Source organism: Apteryx rowi, unplaced genomic scaffold (genome assembly GCF_003343035.1).
Source record: "Apteryx rowi isolate R43461 unplaced genomic scaffold, aptRow1 scaffold_664, whole genome shotgun sequence".
In the NCBI taxonomy this organism is placed as follows: domain Eukaryota; kingdom Metazoa; phylum Chordata; class Aves; order Apterygiformes; family Apterygidae; genus Apteryx; species Apteryx rowi.
Window position 1 is genome coordinate 357,640 of NW_020450943.1, and position 27,621 is coordinate 385,260.

General features: G+C 36.5%; 1 protein-coding gene across 3 annotated transcripts; it reads left to right on the plus strand.

Moving 5' to 3' along the window:
- Positions 1–368: 368 nt before the first annotated feature.
- On the plus strand, positions 369–27,621 carry TMEM156 (transmembrane protein 156). 3 transcript variants are annotated; one of them, XM_026085323.1, is made up of 8 exons: positions 369–518; positions 4,992–5,273; positions 6,837–7,097; positions 9,178–9,285; positions 12,579–12,683; positions 18,889–18,993; positions 22,798–22,848; positions 25,252–27,621. In XM_026085323.1, exons 1-6 carry the CDS (start codon positions 419–421, stop codon positions 18,990–18,992), a joined length of 960 nt encoding a protein of 319 aa, XP_025941108.1. In that variant the 5' UTR covers positions 369–418; the 3' UTR covers position 18,993; positions 22,798–22,848; positions 25,252–27,621. The 3 variants fall into 3 exon arrangements, with proteins under 3 accessions (XP_025941108.1, XP_025941109.1, XP_025941107.1); XM_026085322.1 differs by having other exon boundaries at positions 371–518; positions 18,886–18,993; XM_026085324.1 differs by lacking the exons at positions 22,798–22,848; positions 25,252–27,621 and having other exon boundaries at positions 16,568–18,979.

The following is a 27,621-nucleotide window of genomic DNA, read 5'->3' on the forward strand; positions in this document are numbered from 1 at the left end:
TCATCTGGGGCTGACTCATTTTAAAAAAATCTTCTCGGCCGAATGAGAACAAGACTCCTTCACAGAGATGATTCATTTACTGTTTAGAAGGTATATGAAAGTGGCCATTAGAGGGTGATGTTCCTAAAAGAAAAGTACCCCAAATGAATAAAATAGTTTCTAAGCATGATTCTTCTCTTATTTTCATCATGGTACATTAGTTTTATCTTCATTATATTCATTTGAGTCATCCTCATCTATGCCAATGYAAGAAGAGAACTTGGCTCTCTATTACTTAAGGTAACACGAAGTAGAAAGAAAAGCCATATTAGAGAAAGGAAATGAATAGGAGTTGTTTTGCATAAAGCCCACACTAAGTCTGAAGCTAAACCAGGAAGGAACTCACCATCACTATGCTTGATGGGACTGCTTCAGTGACATGTGCTTGGTTTTGAGAAAATCAGAACTCTTCAGATTAGCAATAGGAATAATTACCATGTTTATTTTATGTTTACCTGAATTTTTCAAAGTCCATGAAGGTGAGTGATCAGTTTTTAAAATAGCCTTTTCTTTATTCTAAGGTCTGGTTACAATTGAAAAGTTAGCATATACTTTCTTAAAACGGATGGTTATGATGCTATAGTCATATGAACTTTGTAAAACATATGTATTATTTTCTTCCGATTTTTAACTAACGAAGTTAATTATATGTGGTAATTTGAAAGAAGTTTGTCATTCATTTATGTGCACTGCAAAATTTTTTGTAACTATTTTTGTAACTGTTCTTTTATGATCTTCATTGTAAAGAGAGTAATTAAAATATTTATGTTTTTCTGTAGCAGGTACTTGTGTCTTAAAAGATAACTTTTTTGAAGTCCCTGTACTGAAATGCCTGTAAATATTTGTACAGTTACTATTTGGTATGAGATCATGTCTGAGAAAGAGATATGCAGTAGTAACCTGATAAAAAATAGAGCAGAATGTGTATAACAGAGTGAAACAAATCTTTTAACAAGAATTCCAAATACATCTTAGTAATCCTAAAGGTCAGTACTGGATTTAGGATGAATGCAAAATATATGTGTATGAGTCATGCATTCAGTGCTTTATTAAAAATCCATAAATAAATTAATATTTAAATAGTTTTGTCACAGACATTTCTAAGCAAGCTTTTGAACAGATCAATGTCATATTAAAAAGCATCCCTTTGACAAATGGTGTGTGTTCCCAGACATCATTAAATTATTTATGGAGCATAGTTTCTCTGCAGAAATTTAGTATTAAAATATACCAAATTAGGTTATTTATATTTACATTTTTATTTTCATTCACCAAGAAGAATAACCATAATACTAACTTGAATATAATAAATTGGTTTTTACAGATTATAAAACAACAAACTTGATAAACTGTTGTAAGCTTCAAATATTGTAGAAATAAGCCAATTTAAGATGTTGGAGTAATTAATGTTTTACTGCCATGCAGAAGTGGCTAAGGCAGTAGTCAGATTCTTTGCTAGCACAGACTACACAAATAAACAATGGCATGAATATTGCCAGAAGAAAACATATTGACATTATTGTCAATCATCAAAGAATAATTGCATTTTTCTATGATCAGTTGCCTAGATTGCTCTTCTTGGAGGTGCTTTATCCTGTAATAGCATGTTCATTGCAATTCTGATATCTACATGCGAACTTAATCACCACAGCATGTCTAAAGAAGAAGGTCCAGTTCTTTGTGCATGTAAAGTGAAATATCTAAGCAGAATGCAGCATAGAATTTTGTTAGGGAATTTAGAATCATTATCCTGTTTTGGATGTTCTGAAAACTACATAACAATGTCTAAATTAAGATAAGAGAGAATAAATATGCTGAACAACTTACTTCGAAAATTCCAAGGAATCTGGGTCGCTGTGCTTCATTGAAAATCTTATGGTGGAAACTGGTTTTATTTCAGATTTTGTATCAAACTTAAGATGTACAGAATTACTTTACTGCAGATKTTCCAAATTGCTGGCTGCCACGTGAGGCTGTGGACAATACTTACGCATACAAATTTATTGTTGGAAATCTTTGAGATGTGAAACAGTCTCTGGGTATCTTCCTCTGAACCCTAAATGAGTGGTTGAGACCTCCTAACTCCACATACTTTTCTAAGATCACATTAAGGCTGTGGGTATTTCAGGTTTTTAATATAACCCCTAAAGTGGCAGGTGAGCAAAAAGTACAGAGAGGAGTAAGTGAAACATGGTGGGAATAAAACTGGAAATTTCTCATTGAACAGCAATTTTAGGGAAAATCAAATTTGCAATAAACCAAGCCTTTAAAAATCTATAATACAGTTCAGCATTACCAAAAGTGAAATGTTGCCTTTACATTTGTAAAGCAAATGTTTGTTTACAAGTCATTGCAGCTTCAGACTACATTGCTTTAGAACAGGAAGTTGTAGATTTAGAGTCTGACGTACTCAATCCCAGTCCTCTCCTCTCGGTCCAGCTTGATGGACTGTATCTCACATAATCCATCAGTCATGTATTCCCCAAGTTGTACCAAGCTGTATCACTGCAATATTATATGACTTTACTGCTATCATTTCCATAAGGCAATGATAAAAATGCAATTTAATATATTGCTGAATTGATTCAAAACAGAATATGACAGATGAAATGATGAAAGGTCAAGCCAATCCAAAATTAATTATTTATGATTTTCTTAATGGGAAGCAATTTTTTTACAAATTCAGATTTTCCCTGTGGATAATTTCATTTTAATGGAATTGGATTTTCTATAGAAAAAAACTGTAAATAGAGGCTTATCAAAGGAATTTCATAATCTCAGAACTTCTTAACATTAAGCACTTGAGTTACAGATTTTTGAAAATAAAACAAAGTTTCTTAGAGACACTTTGCATGGTTTGGTCTCACCGATCCTTATAACTGTAAAGTTTGTCCGCATTCAGATTTCCCAGAACCTTTACCCATTTCCAGCAATGCTTACATTTGGGAGGGAACGTTTCCCAGTCCTGCACTAAGCAGCAAGCCTTTTGTGGGTAGGGCTCTGTCTGTCTGCCATGGAATCCACTGAGAAATCTCGTCCTTTTCCAGTCATGCTTACAGTGTTCAGCCATATATATCCTTCCCTACAAAATCCACAGTCCCATGAGTTGAAAGAAAATACATTTTGTTGACACTAGATTATAATTTGGATGGCTTCTCAGTAAAGCTCTTCAAGAGGATGGTAAGCACCCTCCCTAATAGGACAGCATACAAAATTTCTAATCAGATGTGCTTTATACCTATCTATAACATGGCTAAAAGGTGGCACCAGAGCTGGCTTGGCCATGTGGAACACATAGTGCAGAATGGAGTTCACGGTGCTGTGCACGGATGTATGCTACTGTCACAGCACAGCCAGCAGATCTGCAAGTTGTGTACAAATTTCTGTGTGAAACAGGTATAGTAGAGAATTGCCATTAGTTGACCCTGAAAGTTGTAGCAGTGGTTTTAGGCTAGTTGCCCGGATGCACATATGCCTTGCATGAGATTAGATAAGAATTTAATTTTTACTCCTGGCTCATTTCCACATAGACTCTCTGCACAAAACTCTTCCTACTCAGGCTGAAAGAATTTCTTTTCAAGAGCTTGCTCCTCTTCAGGTTGTGGGGGTCAGATCATGAGCATTTTGTGGAAAATCTTTGACCTATATAAGGGAAAGATCAAGCCCTAAATTTTGCCTGACATTTTTCTTTTTGTAGTAAAACAAATTATCTTCTTATCTGCATATGATATATACTTTACATGTCAATTTATTATCTGTTTTATGAGGAGTTTATGACTCTCTGATGTAGGGTTAGTAAAGTGAAGGTAAGATTGACTTTGGCATTTGATTTTGGATTTTATTTCTGTATCCTGCCTGAAGTCCTTCACTGAACTGACTTTGAGGTTAGTCCCCCTGGATGCAGGCGCAGATGGCCTGTTGAAACTGTCAGATTGCAGTTGAGTACTGGAGCAATTAAAGGCCGTGTTTTCTTCTCTATACATAATGATTTATGACCATACAACTCCAATTACTCATAATGGGAGTTAGATGCATAAATTCATCTTCACAGAGATGAAAGGGTACCACTAGAACTGGAAGTGGAACTACAAAACTATGGGTTAGTACTGCATAATCTCCAAACAGAGAGAGAGTGATTATTTGTATTCATAAAGACACATTTCGTGTTGGGTCCCAGTAATTTTTTACTTTTAAATTGTTTTCATATTGAAAAAATAGTTCAATGTTAACTCAAGTGAAAATATAAATGATTCATAGAATAAAGCCCTAGTTTAATGTGAAAGGCAGCTAAAAAACCCACTCACTAATAATTAATACTATGTATTTTTTGTTATTTGCCAGAATTGCATAAATGTACTCCAGCTACAGTAATCTGATATTGAAATTTGACTAAGAATGGCAAAAAAGTTGGTCATAGTTAGGATTTCATGTTTGGTGATTCATTTTTATGAGTATAAGAGGTCATAAAAGCTGTGTCAGAATTTGGGTGCATTTCTATGTAGTTTCCCTGTACAGTTCCACTGTCATTGGAGGGAAAGTTTTCATTGTGATTATAGCTATTTTACACTGTAATCATACTAGTATATTGTAGCCGTATGGTTCCAGGGCTAAATTCCCTCTCTGAATATGAGAGGCTTCATCTTCTTTTCAAACACAATCAGATCTGAACAGCTTTGAAACAGGAATATGACTAGATACCACCACAAATGCAAGTTATTATTAGAAGAGATTTAGCATAATTCAGCCCTAAAATCCAGCATGTAGGTTGTGGGAATATTCTGTGCTTGCTTTCTCCCACTTGATGATGTATTCAATATGCTGCCAAAATCCTCAAGAAAGAAACCTTGTGCTTTATTGTATGATGGTTAAAAGTATCTTACATGATACATGCACATATTTGTCCATGTGTCCTATATGATTGTCTTGCTAATACAGTACTCTTTGTTTTACAGCTAACACTGTAATTATATCATGCAGGGATACCTGTTCATTAAATAATACTACTTTTCCACTATGCACTTTTAACAATTCTTGCAAAAACTCCTGGCAACAAAGAAGAAAGAACCAGACTATTTTACTGAAGGCCATTGTAAATCATCTCAATTTCCAAAATATTCCGTGTATTTGCCAATCCTCCAGCAAAGAACAACAGTCACATATTATGTACTCAGAGTGTGAATCCAAGAGAGAGAGAAATGTTGTTCCCCAAGGACCAAGATCAGTAGTTAAAAAAAGTAAGTAAGAGAAAAAGAACTCTTAATTTGCAAGTAGATAATTGCAACAAAAGATATATGTTTTTATTTGGTAGTTAAATATTACTATACATGACTATAATATGAATATTGTTTTTTGGCCTTAATAGCTTATCTTTGTGTTGCTACAAAATGCAGGTTTTATGCCAGATTCTAAGTGGCATTCTTTCCTGTCCGTGAGTGAAAAAATTGGATAGCAAAATGCTGATTTCTTTTGGGGGTGGATCTTGTGCAAAATCTAGTGGGGTGATTCCCATTGTCATTAAGGGGCTTTGTATTGGTCTGCAAAAGAGATGGCTGTGAGAAAAGAGTGGAAAGAGTGTCCCCTACCTCTTCCAGCAACCACTAGGAATATTTCTGCTGAAAATGTCACCTCAGCCATGTGAGTTTTATGAATGCTCTTCTGTTTCCATCTTTGTTCCTTTATTCATGCTGTGTTTTCTAAAATCCTTAATTTGTTTTTAAAGAGTTGGGGTTTCTGATCAGTTGTCATGCAGAGTTTGATTTTAAATGTCATTGACGAGTTGGTATCAATATCACGTTGATATCTGATATAATATGATGAAAAGTTGAGAAAAGTATTTGAAGAACTAATTCAAAGATGGCAACTACTTAGATGGCGACTATACAACAGAGAGAGCCAAATAACCATTAAAAGAGCCAAAATAACCACTTTTGTGCTTCTAGTCTATGCTATGTACAACTGTGTAGTATCAGAAATGGCCTTTTATAGAAGGCAACACTGAATAAGGACGGGTCCAGCATTCCAGAGAAGAGTTCAGCAACATCGACATCTTTTCAGAGCAGTAGCATCGTATTCCTTCTTTGCCTTGTACTCTTGCAAAGTGTCTGGAAACTTTTGGGGGAGAGGATGCTTCCAAATTTTGTTTTTCTGACATACATTGCTAGCAACAGGGGCAATAGGCCAAGTACTAAGTAGAAGAAATTCATTTCTTTTGAAACTACGTCATTTTTTTCTTACAAAATAGTTGTCTTTACAAGTATGGAAAATAAATAAGCAAAAAATATGTGACAAATTCTATTCTCAGTTATACCTATACAACTCTAACAAAATCTCAAATACATATTTGTTGTTAGCATGGTGCAAGTCTTACAGCTTGTGTGGTTTGAAGTGAAATTTTCAAAACTTTCTGCAACAGAGAGCAGACAGACTAGATTACACTTCAAATAACTATCATCATATGGCTTTCACTTATTTTTTATTTTTTTCATAGTCCAATCTTCTATTATCTTTGTCAACAGAAGACCAAACAACAAAAAGAACTGAATAGCTTTGAAGCTGATAGTAAAGCAAAAAAGGGCTATTATGGTAGAGGAAATGTGTTTTGATTAGCTAATCAATACTCTTAAGATCTCTTCAGAATAATTTTACATATTATCCTTTTGTCCATTTTATCATAGTCAGTAAAATCATACTATTTGTTTTCACAAATGAGACAAAGAGCTTATTTTATCATTCTTTATGAAAGTTCTCTCTCTCTCTCTCCACTGTATGTTATATAACAGTTTTGTTTTAATTTGTAGATCCAAAAACAAAAGGCTCTTTTGAAGTGAAAACAGAAGATCTCATATATTTTTATAAATATTTCAATTTCACTATGCTTCCTGAGAATGAAGAAGAAGAGCATAAAACTTACTACATGCTGGAAGTCCACATCAACAATTCTATAGTCAGAGGAAGAAATGCAGCTGAAGAATACCTAAATCACTCCTGTCTAGTGGCAATGATGGAAGACCAAAATGACTGTATAAATATTTCACTGCAGCTGAAGTCTTATGTGGAATGTAAGTTACAAAGGAGAGTCAGAAGGGGAATCAAACTCAGAAACAATGGGAATCTTGCAAAAAGTCTCCAATAGGTAATGCTCTGCTTTCAGCAACCGTTTTAAAGTATTCCCCAAGAAAAAAATGCATTTTTGATCATCCCTTATTAAAAGACCATCCTTGGTAGGCAAATGACATTCTTTATAGAGTGATTTAAAGCAAGTTTTGCTGTATTTTCTTCCTAGAAGCAACATGGAAAAATAAGTGTCTGTAAATTCACTTAGCTTTTTTTTGCTTAATGTTGGCAGACTTCCAACATTCATGTATGACAAAAACTGGAATTGCCTTTCCCCCTACCTTTGTCCATAGTGCCATAATCATATTGTCTTGGAGGTTAATTGAAAAATTCCTATCAATTTCAACGATAGGAGAATCAGGGGACAGATCTGACTTTTCTTAATGTCCTGCTGCAATATCCTACTTTCAGCCTTACTACAGTATACTTAAAAGAGAAATCTTCAGCTGAGCTAGGTTTTGTTTTCCCAGAGGACAGCCAGTCAGATTTTTAAATTTCTTTGTGCTGCAGGTGTTTTTTGGCTGATCGCCTGAGCATGGTCAGGGCTTCTAGCCCGTGTATGGAGCATTTGCTATCAGGGAACTGGTGAATTATTACATTCCTTTAGTTTTGTATGGCAAATATATTTTATGCTGTGGCCTTGCTGGAAAAAATGAGTCTTTTTGAGTTGGCTAAACCTGAGTTAAACAATCTTAGGTAAAATCTACTGAAGGCAGTTTAGGTTTTTTAAGCAAGAGTACTTTAGCTATGAGTACAGTTTTTAACTTGCCCTACTAACTTGTGTCAAAACTGTGAATTAACCATCCTTCACTAATGGTGATCAACCTTGGAAGTGGTTATCTCAAATCAACATTAAGAATTGAGAGCACACCTTTTTTTCTAGTTACTTCAAAACAAAGCTAGAGAGGTGCTCAGAGCTCTGACTAGGCAATGCTGATTTATAAGTCATTACAAGTCACTGCAAGATGGGGTAGAGTACTCTCTTTGTAAGCAGAAGGCATAAATGACTGTATAGAAGATGTTTTTGCTTCTGAATTAGGAGGGATAAACTGTGCTTCATCAAAGAGCCATGGGGTTATTGGTAGTTACCTTAGGACTTCTCAATGGAGAAGAAACAAAGGAAGTTAAGATAGATATAATCATAATATTCTAAGTCAAGGGTAGGAAAACAGTGGTTTGGATATAGTCTGTAATTTGACTTTATATGAGTCATACTCACATTTTTTTATTATTACTATTTGACAATGCTAAGGTGTATATTAATATGCAGCTGCCAAAGAGGTTTGAAAGGACTTTTAAACTCTTGGGGAGGAAAGTTCCCCCACATCCTTTCTCTGTGCTATATAGTTCTGACTTGTACTAGTTACTGAACTAATTCCATGGGGAATGTGGGTGTATTTCTGCAGTAGCTGTTGACCAAAAGAACAGCCTTCCTCCTATGCTTACCCAGTCCCAAACAGCTTTGGTTAAAAGAATTCTGCAGAGGGTTCTTGTAGGTAGTATTTCTTCACCATTTGATAATGATATTTTTCTATATGTAGTATCTACCATCTCCCATGTATGAAGATGGACCAGGAGGCTGAGAATGCCAGTACAGGTGTATGTTGGACAGTGGGCTGATTCCTTTGGTGTCCCATCAAAACACAAACAGAAAGGGGGATATACATTACCTTTGTCTTGCCTTTAATGTAAAAGCTCATCTTTGAAGCATATTCTTCCTGTCAGAATCACATATAACAGTTTACACAAATAGAAAAGTTTTCATTCACTTAGCTACCTATAACTATTTTAGACACAAAGAGAGATGCAGATTAAAATGAAGCTAAATTCCAGATAGTAAACTTAATTGCAAATAACACTGAAGGCTAAAAGAGAAAGGCACAATTTTATCTTTTGTTTTAAATTTCCATCCATCAGGAATAGTCATGATCCAAAAACCTACCAAGATAGCCACGATAGATTGTTCTGCTTTCTTCTGCCAGTCATTTCCTGCTTCATTTTCTCTCTTCTACATTTTATGGACAGATCCCATGTGTATGATGAAGATCATATGGCTCAGCATGATTCCATTAGTTTTTGTGTTCACTGTTTCAATTGTCGTCTACAAAATCATCCAAGAAAATGAACGAAACTGTAAGTAATAAAAAGTCAATCTATATGAATTTAAATTCATGTCTATACAATGTCTATACAATGTAAATGTATTGATTTACAGTAACAAAGCTGTTGATTATTAATGTGGTTCAGACAATAACATTTTAGTTGTAATATGGTAAAAGTTTCATTTAAAGGGACTGGAATACACAGATTGTTGGTATTATCACCCTTCACCTCTGAATTGCCAATGCAAATCCAGACTTGGTGGTGGTGAATGAAATATGTTTGTATCTGACAGACCCTTGACAGCCTATGGTCCTTGGTGTAATGAACCTCTGGTTTCAGACTGATTCCAATAGATAAAAAGATCACAGTTGAACCTTGTTGAAGGTCTCAGCAGAAATGCCAATTACCAAACAGAAGCAGAGACTGAAATACCCTTTCCTTCCGTGATTATGATTCATCCAGATCAGGGTCAAGGCAAATTATGGGATAGGTATGAGGAAATATACACTCAGCTGTCTGTCCTAAAAACTGCTCATCTAAATTCAATGGTGGTGCAGTGCCACAGAGGTCAACCAGGCTGTGCCCTCTTAACTCCAGAGCTGAAGTAAGCCCAGGTAACATTTCTTCTCTTTACTGTGATTTCAGCAAAGAAAATAATACTGTGATTTCTGAGGTCAGCACTCATGCCTGTTCCAAGTAATTAAAAAAAATCACTTTACTAGGAGAGAACTTGTCCTTAGTTCAGAGACTGAAACAATTATTTCTACATAATGACTTCACCAGCTAAGACAGGCTCCTCCCATGCATTTCACTTCAGACAGAGGCTGAATAGGGATTTACAGTATTTCTTCTAGCAATATACCCAAGAGAAAGCAAGAGTAAAAGTGTAGCATTCCCCTGAGCGTGAGACCTTTGAGCAACCAACATAATGTTCTCTGTGCAAAAGCAGCACAGAATACTGACTTCTTGTCAGCTGCTGGTTTTTGCTTTTCATCAGAAGTCAGAGGTAGGTGGTAAAGAGGCCACACTGTTTTATCAGTGTGAAAAGAGTGTTACTTAACATGTTACTTGAGGTAAGAGCACTTAGTGCTATCCACAGCAATTTCCTGAGACTTTCTGCCTGTGTCAGCCCGGAGTGGGCAGAATGCCTCCAGAGAATCAGCATTTAGCTGCTATTACCAGACAGCTTTCCATTCCCCTTGTAGTCCAGAGCTGCAGGGTGGAGATCTTGGTCACAGCGGTAATGAAAAAATGATAAGCTATATCCATTCTCTTGATCATCCTTACTGTATTCACAGGCAGTTTTGTAGCAAAAGAGCAGTAGGAATTTAGCTTTAATCCTAACTGAACAGCAGGAAGAAGAGTGCCTACACACAAAATGTTTCTGTGAAAAATTTTTGCATAAAGTAAATATTTTATGTATATATTTTTAATGAATAAGCAAAATAGTTGCTTAAAATGGCAAATCTGCAGCATTTGCCTCTCCCCCTATCCAAAAATGACAAAAGAAACTCTTTTTCATATTATCTTGGTTAAAATATATTATTTTTTACTTATTGCCAGAACCAAAGTCAAAGTCCTATTTTATGTATATAAAAATCCCACAAACCGTAAATTAGGTCTTTACAAGTTGGTTGTTAAATGCTCTAGTTTGAAGGACTTTTATCTGTAATTTAAAAGCTACCTATAAATTTCATGAGTATGATTCATAACATCCCATTTCTAATGCAGAACTCCTATTAGTAGCCATGATTAACAATTTACTGTCTTTATTCTTTTAGACATCAGTTCTCTGTTAAATACAGGTTTCTCAGAACTGTGGTGGAATGCCCTTCCACAGCAAAGGAAAAGATGTCCTAATTGGGCAATTACTGATTGTCTTCTAGATTGCCTTTTCTGTTAATACAGGAATAATATTTTTTATTTGTTAAATTTACAATATATAATATTATAAACAACATCAAAATGTTACTGATGAAAAGATAAGCACATAAAAATTATGTTTAACTGTCATATTCCTTATACGTATATATTATGATACCATCTGTAATTACAAGTCTACATACTGTTTTTTTTCTGTCGTGCCTCTGCCTGAAGAATCAGGCATTATTATATGTCTAAAACAACTGCTAAGAATTTTTACAGTCACAATTCAGTTGGTAGCTTTTTTCTTAATTTCTGAAGACTACTGAACGCTCGTAAGAAATATGAAGTGATTCATTTCCTCTTGAGATCTTCCAAGAAATTCTGCAAGGCTCTGAGACCCTCTGAAATATTAATGAGGTTATTTCCATGAGTACATAAAATAAAATACCCAGATGATAGACTTGGTGGAAGTTACAGCTGATCTATGCATGACAAAGGAGTTAAATTAGAAGTCAGCCCTTATGCCTTTACCCTTCCACTCTTGTCTTTCAGCCACTTCCAGAGTGTCCTTTGACACTAACTGTTACAGTGCCTGCTTAGGGCTACAGCATATTAAATCTCAGCTGGGTATTTAGAAAAAAATCATGATCTAAATAATGCTAATTTAATGAATTTCTTTAGCATGAAATTTTCTAGGGTTTTTAAAAGAAAAAGATGAAAATCAATTCTGTTATGTAGAATTGGAGCAAGCCTGTTGTCAGAAGCTGAGTCCTGAATGGCTGTCATCATTGTAGAACAGTGTTAAGTGTAACAGCTGCACAGTCATCAACCACAATAACCCTACCAAGAGCATGCTGTTAAGAAAGCAGCAGAAGGATACAAAGACTGAGGAGTTTGTGAACTGGCTGCTAAGGACAGTCAGGGGTGTCCAGCCCAGCTCTATCTTTCTGTCTCTGGGAGGGGTAGAGCTTTTTCTCATCCACTTCCCCCAAAGATGAAATCCCCACACTTGCAAGGAAGCTGGCAGCTTCCCACGATCTCAGGACACCCAGTTCTTGCTATTCCTCTGTCAGCAGTGTGGATCTGAACCTATACAGGAACAGGTATGGCCACTTTTTTCATAACCTTCCAAAAATTATTCAAGGCACACAGTATAGAGAAGGGAAAGAATAATTTGAAAAGGGCAAACCTGAAAGGAATTTTCAGAAAATTTTGTTCAGGAAAATGAAAAACATCTGTCCCTAAAGTTCCCTCTTCACTTTGTTTCAAAACCTTCCTGTAAGCCTGTTGGTGTCAGTGATTTTTTAGGATAAATCAATTCAATTATAAAAGCCACTGAAATCTTTTCTCAGGTGAGGTGTTGAACAATTTAAACATAAGGGGTTTTGCCAGTTTTCCTTCTAATGAGTGCTGTATGTAATTCCATAGCTGAAGACAATTAATTCTGTTTGAAATAGATCGTAAACACAGAGTAGCAGCAGCAGTTTCAAGCATTCTAAGAAAAAGAGGTTCCAGATATGCAAGAAGAACTATATCTGCTACTAAAACTCGTCTTTTTCCTGGTAAGTGATATAAAAGTAAAATATAAACCTAACAAAGCCTTAGGCATGAGGAGGTCAAGAAAGACCTTTCCTTTCACGGGATGCTTCAGTTTAGTTACAGAGTTACCTTGATTCTACACAAATTTAGTATGATCTGGCTTCATTATTGAAACACATTTATATCAGAAATAAATAACCCTGACAGTGAAACTACAAGAAGGCTTATGTATACTGTGCTTCCTTCAGTCTTCTATATGTCTTGCATTAATGCCTTTGTTGTTTTGTTTTGTTTTTTATCTCATTTTAATTTTGGTCATGTGCCACATTTGGGGGTTGGTGTGAGTGGTGTGTGTGTGTGTGTGTGTGTGTGTGTGGTGTGTGTGAAAAGTATACACAAATGTACTGACATGTATGTAAGCTCTATGCATTTATGACTCTTGACAAAATTTTCTATCAAAGGATGGAACGAACAGCTGTAGTAGGACTCACAGAATGGCTTTACTGCCACTCTGTAGCCTATTTGTGGGAAAAATTTCCACAATGTGTAACTTCAGAGTTTCAGATAGTTATTAAAATTTGGTCTTCTGAGAATATATTGTTTAGCACAGATAAATTAAGTGGCATGGCTAAACTCAAAGTTTTTCTTCCCAAAATTACAGTTTGGTAAAAAAAACCCTTCTCTATGTGAAGGGAAATTCGGTCTGAGTTTTACTGATATTGCTGGAAGTGTCATATTCTTTAATAAAACCCATGAATTCTAGTTTCATGAAAGGAGCCCTATCTTTTCAAAGATTAACATGAACATATAAAATAATAGCTTTGAACAGCAGAACATCCTCCCTCCGAAACAAAAACACATAGGAAGCCRGCAAATGAAAAAAGTAGTTTTAAAGTTATCTAGGCTTGGGTACATTGCCTTTTGTATTGTCAATTCTTCAGGAGTTAGAAAAGACTCAATAATTTCTCTCTACAATGCAGTAACTTGTGGCATTTCAATTTTACCTAGAAAAGAGTGAATAGCTGCCTGTCTGTCTGAACTCTCCTGGGAGTACAATTTATGTTCCCCAGTTTTAGTGTTGGCTACCTCTAAGATGTATTTATGAGCTCATTATTTTCATCCCCCAGGAAAGGAATCTGTCTCTGCCATCTTTTGTCTTTAGTAGCTTCACTAATACCATTCCTGTTTTATCAGCATGTTCACAATGACATTTTTAGTGTTGTATATCCAAAGGCATTTTTGGTGATGGAATTTTATGGAAATTCAAATCTAGTTTACTATACTGAAGGGAATAGGAGCCCAGTATTGGTCTGTTTTTCTTACTTCTATGTTCCTGCCACTTCAATCTATCCATTTAACCAAGAAAGATGCTTAGCTATATGAACTGCCATAATGGGTTTTATTATATTCTGAATTTCATTGATTTCACACACCATAATTCCAGTCAATTCAGTAAACTTTTTCTGATTTACACTACTATAATTTAAAGTAGAATCAAGACTATACGAAAAGTATTTATTTTTTTCTACCGTTTCCAACTTTAAGACTTTCTACTGGATTATAAATAGCTATGGGTTGCTTCTTCAACAGTCCTTGATAACAGTCCAACTGTCCTTCAACAGTCCTAGGTTCCTGTTCTGGAACCTAGAAACAAAACATTGAGATCCATAGAAGAAGACAGTACAACCATCCTGGAAACACTGGAATGAGAATAAGTAACTGTAGCTCTGAGAGGATGTGTCAGTATCTCATGTAGATGAAAAGACATATAGGTGCTACTAAAAGGTTATTCAAAGTTCATAAAGGATAATGGAGGAAAAAGAAGAAATCTTACGCTTTGTGAATGAGAATGATTTCTTAGGCAGGCTCAGGAAATTAGTGGCTGTGGTCCTACAAATGTTTGAGCTCGTGCTTCCCCAAATAGGTAATTTACACCATGTATGCTAGTCTGGTGAAACTGTTAGTGCTTCTGTGTCCATAAATCGTACCATTAAGTCTGGTAGCCACAGGAAGGGAAGAAATAGTATGTAGTACTACAAGGGATTAAATACATACGGAGAGGAGAGGAGAGTTTTAAAGCATTCTGGTTATAAATGTTGACAGAGTATGTTTTCTAGACTTTGGTTCGTTCATGTCATTGCATTTATGTTAAACAGTCCCTTGAATGGTTTGAATTGACAAAATACAGTTGCCCTTAAATGCAGCCACAAGAGAAGGGGGAGAGCATGGGATGCTTTTTCTCCAGTGCAGGAAGTAAATATTCTTTAAGTGACTAACCTGTATTTCCGTGCACACAGCACTTTCATATCAAGTAGGACTTGATAGTAGTAGTACCTGGGAAACGAACTGCAGAAGAAAAGCCTGTTCCTTGCTCCATGTTCATGGTAGAGAATCTTAGGGAGATTCCCACATCAGAGCCTTTCTTTGCAAGGCTTTCTTTGAGGAGCTATCTAAAATTGAAGAGGCAGTATAAAAGGTTTTAGAACAACTTAATGAATTATTAATAGTGTTTATGAGGACTGGATAGTATTCCCCATAGCGTATTAAAAGAACTCAGATAGAAACTGCTAAACTGTCATGTGCAGCCTACTGCTTAAATCAGCTTCAGTTCCAGAGAAATGGAAGGTAGCTTTTCTGATGCTGCTGTTATACCTTTTTCTTAAACCACTTTCCCTAAACCAGTTAAGTACCTTTTCCACTACTGGCAACTGATTAAGTAGGACTATTCTCATATGGCTGTATCCTAAAAAATTTAAGCCTGGAGGCATGGCACAGAATTACTATTGAGAGCAGGCCAGTATGTATGAACTGCACTTCAAAAAGAAAAGTTGCACAAGAAACACAGACTATATAAATCAGGGCTTTTGGTACCTAGAGTGAATCTGCCTAACAGGGCTTTTTAATTTTGGAAGTTATGTTAATATAAGTATATGGGTTATAAGCTAAAGGGTGAATTTGTATTACTGGAAGTTTACCACTATAATTTCTCATTCAGACCTTCTTTTTCTTGTATAAGAATGACATTTCTTATTTATTTTTATCCTATTGTGAAAGCAGCATAGGGTCTACTGGAAAAAAAAAAAAGCTCCTATTTCTATTCTAGAAAGGGATTGTCCAGACAGGAATCATGTTGTTCATATCAGCATATTATTACTCTACAATCTATGAGAACAACCAAACATATCTGTGGACAGTTTGAACATAAAGCCTTCTGCCACAGTGCTCAAATGGTATATATCTTCTCCTCTCATTTTCAGTGATACTCCATTGGCTCACAGAGCCACAGTTTGGTTCATTACATTTTAGGATACAAATATAGGATTCCCTGATTCACTTGTCTGGCTCATAATAATGCAAAGTTAATTCTAATGTATTTCAGTATGTTTTCTTTTTATTATATGATGATGCTCTTGGCTTTCAATGTTATCAAATCAATATTCATATTCTATCTGTTGAAAGAGATTTTGAGTATGTCCCAGTCATGTCACTGAGTATTGCAAAGACTGTGTTTGTAGAAACAGTAATGTATTTAATTGAGAATTCAATAGCCTGTGAATAACAAGTTGTATTATTGCAGTCCTTATACTGTCATATCTATGCTACTTATCTGGAACCTTAGACTTATTCATATAATTTCTCTTCTGAAAATGAGGGTAGCCCAGAGTCAGCAAATGTGTACAGTACCTAGCTAACCTGTGATCAGCTGCGTTCAGTATCAGCAATGACCTGTGTCTAGGTTTTGGCCTCAACACCCAGCAGCACTTGAAATTCCTCCCATGCACTTGCAGCTGTTTCCAGTGCAAAAGCTTCAGCAGAAGCCGCCCATCTCTGTGGGTCAGGTTGTGGCTGGCAGTCAGCAGTTTGGGCCTCTTTGCTTACTAACACAGACATTTCCTGTTTCTCCTAGGGGAAAGATGGTGAGCCTGAAGAAAGGCGGCCACCAATGAGGTGATGCAGAGCTAAGTCATTGCAGTCTTAGCATTTAAAGGGTAAAAGGTGAAACTATCCTATGAAATAGGGACATCAATATATCAACATTTATCCTTACATTTGAAATGGAAAAATAAAAAATTTCCAAAGTTTGGTGTCAATAACAAGAAAAAGAAAGACAGTATCTTAGTGAATGTGTGGTTTGGCTCTCTTGGTTCAGGCAAGAGGAAATGCAAAAGTAAATGTGTAGCATAGATTTTGGAGGGAAAGGGAAATATTTACACTTCTTAGGTATAGCAATTTTGTAGTCTGTAGTAACATGGGAAATGGGGTGGCTTGTTTAAAATGCATGTTTTAAATTGATAAAGACCCTCAGCCACTAAGCAGTTGGATGGTAATCTAATAACTTTGCATGAAAGAGGGACATTGTAGGATCGGGGTGGCAACCAGGTCTCAAATAATAAAACCTCAAGATTTCTGGCCTGCAGTTGTTCTCTGGACTGTTCAGACTTTGTATCATGCACAACATTTGAAATATAGCTTGACAGCTATAATATGCATGTAAGAAACAAAAAGACAAATTTCCCCTCAGTCATTATAATTCCTATATCGTTTTCCTTGCTATTCTATGAAAATAATACTTTGTCACCCATGAGATTAGAGAGCACGGGCCAAATTCTGCTGTCTCTCATATGCATTGCTACAGCTTCAGTTTAGTTTATGGGTTGTAAATGAAAGCAAACTCTGTCCCTGTAGTGTCAGGGCTGGCATTCCAGTGAATTCAAGCTCACCTTTCCTGTATTTAGCAAGGAGAACAGGCAGAATACATCTTCTGCAGCATCAAGTAGATGGAAGCCAAGAAAGGAGAAATTTGTTTAATCTTGGCCAAGTGGAGCATCACATATTTGATTCCGATCCTCCTCAGTTAATTCTTGACATAGCTGAACAGTTGTCTTTTCCTCTGCAGCTTAGAGGAATAATGTGGGGAAAAGGAAAGCTTGTCACAGTATTCAACATTTATCACAGACTTACATGTTTCTAAAGCATGATGTTTCCAGAATAAAACATGAAGCCTAATTACCACTTTGAGTCTTTTGCTATGTTTCAGAAAAGAGGATAAAATCTGTAGGGCCTGAGTAATTTTAGGGAGCTTTTTATAGCACACTGATACACAAGGGGCCATTTCTCTATTGAATATGCATGTGCGCAGAACAGTGTTACACACTGGCTCTGAAGGGAGTATCAGCCTACATTCCCATTTTATCCAGGTTTGTCCTGAGGTTGAAATAAGATCCATTGCTATTTTTATTACTTCCCCGGTTTTATTTTAACTTTGCTTTTCATATTCAGTTACTTAATTACCAAGATCCAAACTCTACTTTGTAATTGTATTTGTAAAGGAGAGAAACCCAAATGAGATAGTAAGTGGAGAAGGGATGTAGCTAGTGTCATAGCCCATCCTCTCACTATGAACTCAGTAGAAACTCAGAAACTCATTAGCAGGTTTAGAGAAGTTATAGGTGGTCTGAGACAGGATGGACCTGGAGTTAAGATATTATGTGTTCTACTGTAGTTCTTTGAAAAATGTTTTTTATCAATAACTCTGACTTCATTAGCCTGACACTACTAATTCTGCATTCCTTTATCTGTATCCCAGTAAGATATCATATCAGTGACTGTGTTGTCAGTGTGCTAAAGGTGTTATTATGGCTTTACCTGTTTCTGAGATGTGTGGTGATATCTGTGTCAGCAACTGTATGATTCCCACTCTCCATGTCCCTGTGCATATGGCAGGGAAGTTATCTGAGGCTGTATCACATGCTCATGAGCGACAATCCAGGCCACCCATATGGGAGAATGAATTGGAAAGTTCACAGGCTCCAAATTGCACAGTTTCTGCCTAACTGGCCAACTGTAGGCTTTTGTATTTTGGGAGACTTTTCCTTAACCCCAAATTTGCATGACTACTAGTAAACTTTTCAAGAGCAATTGAGGTGCCTACCTTCAAGTTGCTTTCCAAGAAGACGTAGGATCCTTTTATGGGGCTTTTCAACATGTTAAAGTCCCACTAGATCCAAGAGGAAGTTAAATACCAAAATATAGTGAGTGCTTTCAGGGGTTCCAAACAAGTATCTGCATCTCTAGGCACTGAACTTCCACTGAAAAGCTGGCTCTGTACATCTATCTTGCATTTATAATAGGTCTCAATATTTTAAATTTTCATATTCAAAGTTTAACACTCTGCAGATATATTTGCTATTTCATAATTTGGATAAAAATTATTATAACCTTCAGTAGTGGAGAACAACAAACAACAGACTCCACTTACTGCACAGACCACAGAGATACTGCCTGTAATTCCTGAACAAGAGCATTGCCATGTGGGTGCGTCAAGTGTATAAGGTAAGCAAATATCTTACAACTTTTGGATTATTCTGTTTTGCCTTGTATTTTTTAAATTAATAGTAGGCAATATCTGCTCAAAATAAATGACTGAAAGAGATGACAAACTTGAAAATGTGTTTGTAAAAGCTAGACGGCAAGAAAACAAAATCAGTTTTCCTTCTGGTACCAAGAGTGATCAATAAACTAATCTGTTAGTCTGATAAACCCCATGTGTCCCTGAAGACAGTGCAAATTCTGGCACTTTTTCATGTGTCTTGGAGTTCAGTATTACACTGACATTTGTTTCTGACAAGAACAGAGGAAAAGCAATTTGCACATGATCTCTAAAAAGAATTCTGTGTTTGAAATAAATAGTTTGCTGATCAAATTCACAAAACAAACAAAAAAGAGAGTCCACCCTGTCCTTATTAAACCAATCAGGAGAGGTGGCTAGAAGTTGGTTTCAGCTTGGAACTAAAACTAGTCTCCCACTTCTAACTCTCTGCAGCCCTTGGGCTCCAGTAGTTGTTTCAGAAGGTCCAGATATAATGAAAGAAATCTGAAAAGAAACAGGTAGTAATGGATACCTCTTCTAGGCAATACCTCTTCTAAGCAATACTTTTAAYGCCTAGAAATGGAACAGATGCCACTTGAATAAGTAATAGAAGCAGACTAATATATCAGTTGCATAAATGAGGTTATGCCTATTTGCACAGATTTATATTACTGCACATGGAAAATATTTTAGGTTAAAAGCTTAAGAAGATCCTTCTTTATTTACATATATTTAAATTGGATGGAGTTCTAGTGAAAACTCAATATGATGTCCTGCTGTCTTTTTAATGCCTCAGAAAAAATGATGTACTAAAGTGCTGTTTGATTTCTGTGCTTCATGTAGAACTATAAAAAATGAAGTTTTATGTTGAAATGCACAGCTGAAGAATGAATTTTGAACAGCATTGCGTGGAAAAGATGAACTACTTCCATAATAAATTAATAATACAGCTAGATTATGGTTTTGCTTCTGAGAGATACTAGCTGGGTTACAGGCTAGTGTAGTATAATAATTAAAAATAATGACCACTTTTTAAATGGTTCCCATCCATAAATCTTATGAGGACTTATAAAGATGAAAAGGTGCCATTATTACCATTTTAAAATAATAATAGAAATAGAGAAAGATAACATCACTTGGGAAGTCATTGACATAGTTGAGAGCAGTCTTCAGATGATCTGAGTTCAGCTCTTTGCCATTCGGATGCCACGAGCTTTCGCTGGGTGAACAAGCCCTTCCTCAGACCTCCGCTAGCCTTTCCTTAGGGCGGCCTCTTCCTTTGTCCAGGGACTCCTCCCAGCTACTGCAGTATTCAGGTACTTCAGACCTCTTCTTTCAGATACCTGTCAACTATCTCTTCAGGTAAACCTTTATCTTCCCATGCCCCTACCTCCCATATAACTGCCCATTTTAATTGTTTCCTGTAGTAAAAGCCAGCATTTAGTCTCAGGTTAGAAACAGGTATTTCTGAGTTTGTAATAGCATATGTTACTGAGGGGTGCTTACTAATCAGTGCCTTCATTATACAGCACTGCAGTTGAGCAGCAGTATCCTATGTCCTTCCAGGATATTGGGTTCAGCAGAGAGAATTTTTTAGATGCTGGAAACAGAATGTCATGGTCCATTCCCATCCAAACTTAACTTTTGTCATCCTGGAGTAACCACTGGGCTTGACCTGCCAGCACTCCTGTTGCTTTGATTATGTTAGGTGTTATGTCTTAAAGAATAGAAAGAGAAGATGAAACAGCTTGGCAGACCTTTGATTGGGAATAAATTCAGCTAATAAAAAATTCATCAACTTCTGTACCCGTACCTTTGCCAAAGGAGAACGTTTTCATCATTGGTCACTTAATCTCTCTGTGTATTTTCAGAGTATCTATTATCATAGCATTTGAATGCTGAAATTAAGGATCCTTCTCTATTTCTGCCATCTTTTGTTAAATGATCGCATTAGCAACTGTCCTGGAAAAATGCATGAATCAAGTCTCTCAAGTGCTTTAAGATAGTTCTCTGCTTACGTGTGACAGCTGTAAAGGTATTTCCTTAGTGCTGTCAAAAGGTGCAAGTTATGAGGCTCCTGTTTATTTGGTTAGAAAGCATGAACATTTCATTCAGGAAGGCAAATATTTGCTTTAGGACCAGTGCTGTTCGGGGGACAGCATGTTAGAATAAGGCTCTGGGGAACTAGCTTATTTTTTTTGTCTCTACCAATGGCTCTTCATTACCTCAGTCAGCTTTATCCCCAGCTAAAATAGAGATTGTGTAGTACTTTTAATTTGTAAAGCACTACTTGCATCAGCTATTATTTTTAGATGTTCTAAAATGCCTCTTCTGTGATAAATGAAAAGAGAGAAACAAGAAGCTGGACTGATAACAAGAAATCTGGGAGAACATCAGATCTTAGAGCAGATCAGAAGGATAAATACTGAATTTATATATCAAAGTTAGACTACTAGCTTCCTTTACTTAAAAAAATGCAGCACGTGAAACCATAAGACAACTAATGTTTCTGAATGCACTTGATTCAACAGCAGTTCCCTAAAACAGTGGAAGAATTACTGGAGTAAGAAATAAAAGGGAACAAGTAAGAGTCAAATCACCATGCCCATTAAAAACTCCCTACATATGGTGAACTGTCTATCTGAAGGCACTAGAGCATTCAGCAAGACGATTTTGCTGATGGTTAGCCCTGATATCATTGTTCTGTAGGGAAGATTTCAGCTAAACTTGTCTTTTGAGGCTTAAGAAAACATGTCCCAAGGAATGACTTTTCTCCAGCTTGGTCTCTGTCCTGCCCTTATGGTGGACCATCTTTTCCCTGGCAGCCTGGGCTGTGTGAAATCCAGGCAGACTGGCTATGCAGACGATCTCTTCCATACCAAAGAGGCACTCTAATCTTACAGTGATCAGAGCAGAATAATAATCACGTGTATAGCATGAAGAGTAATTGGGAGCCCTCTCTTACAGTATTTCTGTCCTCTGCCCATTTAAGAGGAAGCAGCATTATATTCTCACAGTCAAAAGGAGCATTAAGAAATTTCAGAACTTCAGAGATGACTAAGGACATAACAACATTTTACCTTATTTGGGGCAACTGATGACAGATACAGAACTGATTGTTCCAGGAAGAAAGAAAGAAAACTCGATGTCTTATGGCCAACTGTTGTAGAGATTTTTTTTGTAAAAAATGTCCAATGTCATGCTCTTAGCTGTTGTTATGTCATGTCTTAGCTGTTATTCACACAAATCGGTCAATATTACCCCAAATACTTTATTTACTACAACATTCTCTTTGGCAGTCAATGCCCCAAGGACAAGATGAAATAATATTAGTGTCCTGCCTCCCATTAATTCTCTTAATGAAACAGGTTGAAGTGTCAAAGGCTGCATAAAGGCTAATGAAAGTTCCATATCAGCAAGTGCCAATGATTTTTAGTAAGCTTCCTTTGGCCATCAGCACTTCATCTCTCTTTGTAAAAAGCTTTGAGATTCTTGAATATGTAAGGTGCTTCATGTCTCTATGTTATTTCCTGAGTGACAGTGTAGCTTTACAGTTAAATGTACAAGACAGTCTCCCAATGAATGCGTAATTTAAGAACTAATCTTACCTTCCAGTGAGATGGATTATAAGACAAAAGCATGAGGTAAATAAAGAACTGAGAGGGAGGATGCACGGGGAGAGAATGTGTATGGCTAAAAAGATGAAAACTTCTTTCACAGACACTGTAAAATAAGAGAAGTTGATTCTTCCCTTTCCTCTCTTACAGTCTAAAAGCACGTGGGCACAAACCCTCCCATGTGAGGTGGCACAGAGATCAGTAAGTAACAAGTGTATGAGAGTCTGATTCCTATCCAGCTGCATTCAGAGTATTATCACTACTGTCATTTTTTAAGGACACCCTTCCCTAGAAATTTACTGTACAGAGCATGATCTAAGACCAGGAAAATTCAGTGCTAGTCCATCTAGGGTATTACACAGGCTTTGGCCCAGACCCCTCCTTCTTTCTGAAAGAGGTCTTTCAACACCACGATTACAAAACTTATTAGCACAAACAGAAAAAGCAACTAAAAAATATTTTTTGTTTGCTTTTCCCTTTGTGATTGCAGCTTTACAAAAATATTTTCACATTTAAAAGAATGCCTCTTTCATGTGTCTCTTTGAGCAAGACACCCACACAAACAACATAAGATACAAATTATTCAGGGGAAACAGTGAAACTTGCAGTTCAAAACATTCTGGCAAAGGCACATACCAAATGTACTCAGGAACGAGAGGAAGATTACAGTTAAGCTTTGTTTTTAGAAATCATACATGTATTTGTAAAGAACAGTAAGTGTAATTTTAAATTGATGAGATACCTTTAATTATCCTTTTGACACTCTCTCTGAAAAGCATCATTTCAGTGCTCAGAAGTGATAGGTGTGCTGTGGTTAATGTCATGATTAGACTGAGTGTGATGTGGCTGAAGGCAGCAGTTTGTACAAGCACCGACATATTGGATTTGCCAGGTAGCCATTTTTGCAAGATGTCATTTGTTATGCTTTCATGAATCCCTATAGATAACTCTATGAATGAAGATTTAGATCCACATGCAGCTTTAAATGTTGTAAGGAGTGCATGCAGTCACTGAATTACATATTTAATTTTTAAATATCATGCAAGATAATTTCTCTACTATTTCTGCTTCCAGAATAGATTCAGGTCTTATTCACACATTAAAACTAAAACTCCTCTTAGTACCAGACAGCTCACAGAATCAGACTGCTGAGTACATTCCTGGGTTCTTGGCACAATTATTGGGCCCTGCTTAAAATGCATACCAGGATGTGTTTCTCTCCAAAACAGAGACACAGAGGTTTTTGAAGGGAAGCACTCATGTTTGCTTGCAGAACAGGACTGTAATGAGCACTGTGTAGACTGTTTAAAACTTCTATTCCATTAGCTGGCATCAATTTTTGATACATTATATCCTGCCTACATTTGTCATTTTCTAGCTCACTTCAGCAGCTGCTGCCTCCAGTATGAGTTCACAGGCAAAGAAACACTTCTCATCCCTGCTCTTATGATGTAAAGGGAAAGGGAGACAGATGTTGTTACTGGGCCCCCAATTACATGAACTACCAGAATAGGTAGCAAGCTACATTTGCTTTGTCACTCAGTGTGAGAACAGGAAGTGCAGAAATCTTGCACTTCTCCCTCATACATTGTATAGTTCCCTAAAAACTAACGAGCCTGATTTGGAGCTGGGCATTTTCATATTTCAAGGTTGCTCATCACGTGCAACTTCAGCAGCTGCAGTCCAGCTTTCCAAAGCCTCATTGATGGTTACTGATGAGTATTTTTCATTTTAGAAAGTGAAAAAAGCTGCACTTATTTCATTATTGCCAAATTTGTCCCACCAAATACCAGCATACTACAGGAAGTGAGGGCGGGCACACGTTTGCAAATTCTTCCTTCCAGCTGGTGGCTCAGATTCTTCTAAAGTGATTTTATTCTCATTAGGATACTTTAGCTTATTTTGGCTAGGCTGCAGTAGGACCCTTTTAATACTCAAAATTTACTTCTGAACACTCTGCTGCAGAGGGAGGAGTTCATAAAGACATGGCCCAGGAGCTGACGCAGAGTGAGAAGTTGTGGAATGGAGGCAGATATCACACACGACTTTTCTCCCTCCTCTAGCTACCAGAAGGGGGAAGAGAGCTTGAAGCCTGCTCAGTTATTTGAAGGAAAGAGAACAATCACCCCCAACTTCAAAAGAGAGTTCCAGACCGAACTCTGCATAGATGGAGATAATCTGTGGAAACCAAATTTGATGCACCTGGGGATTGCTTTCTAGGCCAGCTTCTGGCTCTGCCCTCTGGTTGTTTAGATAATCTTAAATTGCTGAGCTTCCCTCAGCAGTGAATAAGGATGAGTGCTTCTCACTCAGGTTTTTGCATTATACTCTGTGGAGCAGGTACTTAAAATGTCATCTTATAGGCAGATACCTTATTTGGGTCTTTTGCTCCAATCTAATGTATGATGTCCTCTATTTTGCTTGTCTCTTAGTTATAATCTTTTTTTCATTTGTAATAAAGAGGAAAATTCATTACTGTGAAGTTAAAAGAAATCTAAAGTTGTGGAGTACATTACAATGACATTAAATCGAAAGTAAATTAGAAAAGACTGCTTTTTTTAACCTCATCTTTTTGTGCAATAATACTATTTTCTTTTGTTTCAGATGTCACTGTATGAAATATGATCAATATTGCATGAAAGAAGAAACATAATACACCACAGAAGAAAGCATCTTCATTTCCAGTACAGTTGGGGAGCTATGTTATTCATCTTCTCACGAGAATGCCAACTCTGTATTTTAGAAGCTACATTTAAGAAGCTACTTTATGCATCTGAACTATTTGTTATTAAGAAAATATGAATGATGGACAAACTGATGTTTTGCTGTACAATCAACTTCAGCAAGAGATTATAGGTTTCACATCTATTTTCAATTATTTCCAGATTTATACTTAATCATAAGGTTGCAAGATAATCCTTCCAATAATTTCTTTTTCTAGCTGAGAAGAAATTCATTTTGTGTTCTCCATAGGATAAAAAGACTGTATAAAGATAAAAATGAACCTATATGTTCATGGAACGAGCACAGCTTTCAGCTTATTTATTGCTCTAAGTGACTAAGATGCTTAAAAGTTATAATTTCTGGGTATTGAGGAAGGTGGCTGAAGCATCATAGAAAGAGACAATTCTGCAGTACATTTTCAATTCTGCAGTGAACAAAGAAGACATTCATAAATTCTGCAGCATCTTAGTGGGTAAAGAAAAAAATGTGGAAAAATAGGACATTTGGCTTCAAACCAGAAAATCATTATTATTATATTTTTATAACTCACTAAGACACCAAATGGACTTTGTACTCTTTGATAAATTGCATTCCTATCTTTTGTATTAGTTTAGGTCGTTAGTATTCAGACTCATTATCTCCTGGAACTTTTCCTTACTTTCCATTTATTACTGCTCCACTGAGTGTAATGGAGCTGTTTGGGCTGAGCAGGGTTCCAAACTCATTCTGTGCTAACACATTATTTGTGGGTACAATTTAACCATAAATTACTAGCAAGAGACAGAAATTGCAGAGCCAGGACTTCAGACTCCCTTGTGCTAAATCCATCAGGATGAACAGATTGTAAACTGCCCATTGCAAATATGATATACAGCAATTTAGCATCATGTTAATACTTCATAACTTTCATCCCTTACATTTATATAGCTTTTCCCCCTGAAGCTTTCTGAAATTGCTTCTCCAGCCATTATACTGCACAAAGCAGTTCAGAGTTAATAGAAATAGTTGTGAACATTAGATTCTGAATGATTTGAGCCCATATGAAGTTTTTTTTATATTTAGCTGGATAAGTCTGAATCATTTGTTTCTGTTGTTTGTTACCATCTTACAAAAGAATCCATGAAGAATACTGACTTCCTTGATTTGGGGGCTTTTGAGGCTTTATTGCTCATCTGTGGTACTAACTTAAAGCTTCTTGGAAATGTATTTTTTAATACAGTATGGAATATAAACGTCTCACAATTTTTTTGGTTTTCTTTATTGTAGAACAGCAGAACTTACAAATGGAAGAAGAGACATATCTATTTCAAATCACTGCAGAACTGCTAAGGCTGTTTTAGTCAGTGTTTAAATGATTCAAATGATGGCACTATCTATCACTGTTCCCTTTCAGTAATCCGGAGATCTTGTTGATAGGGACAGCCCTGCTCTTTGTGACCCCAATTTAATTTCATTCCCCTGAAATTTAATTTTATTATTCTTGCTGCCTATAACCTCCCTCTTTCTTTTCCTTGGATGGCCAAACTGTGAGTTATTATTTTATTACTTCCCCTTAAAGCCATCCATCACATTTGTTGTTCTCTCCCAATTTTTCTTAATATTGTCTCTTTCTGGTTTTGAAATACCCGTATCTGAGAACATCTATATAAGAATGCTGTCATTTGACAAGTTGTGAGAATGACTTTACCACTGTTACCCCACAGCTTTCTAAGTGGTTGGTTTTACTACCTTGGAAGTTTGTATCTTCCAAGTTACCTTTACAAAACACCATGAACAAGTGAAATCAAGAGGTTCTTACAACCTTTCAGTCTCCCTTGAGTAGAGCTTACCTTGTCTCCTAAGTATGATCCAAACTATAGAAAAGGAAATAATGCGATAATGCAGAGACATTGATAAAAATGATCAGAAAAATATGTCATAAGATAATTGAGGTTAAGAGACCTCAGGAGGTCTCTAGTCCAACTTCCTGCTCAAAGCGGTGCCAGCTGTGAGATCAGATCAGGTTTCTCAGGGCTTGATTCAGTTTGGTCTTGAAAACCTCCAAAACTGCTCAACCTCTCTGGGACTGCTTGACTAACCTCAAAAAGTTTTTCCTTATCCAGTCTGAACCTCTCTTGTTCCAACTTTTGCCTATTGTTTCCTATCTTGCCACCATGTACCACTGTGAGGGGCCTGGCCCCATTGTCTTGGTGACCTCCCTGTAGGTGCTGGAGGCTGCTGTTAGGTCCCCTGAAGCTCTCTCTTCTCCAG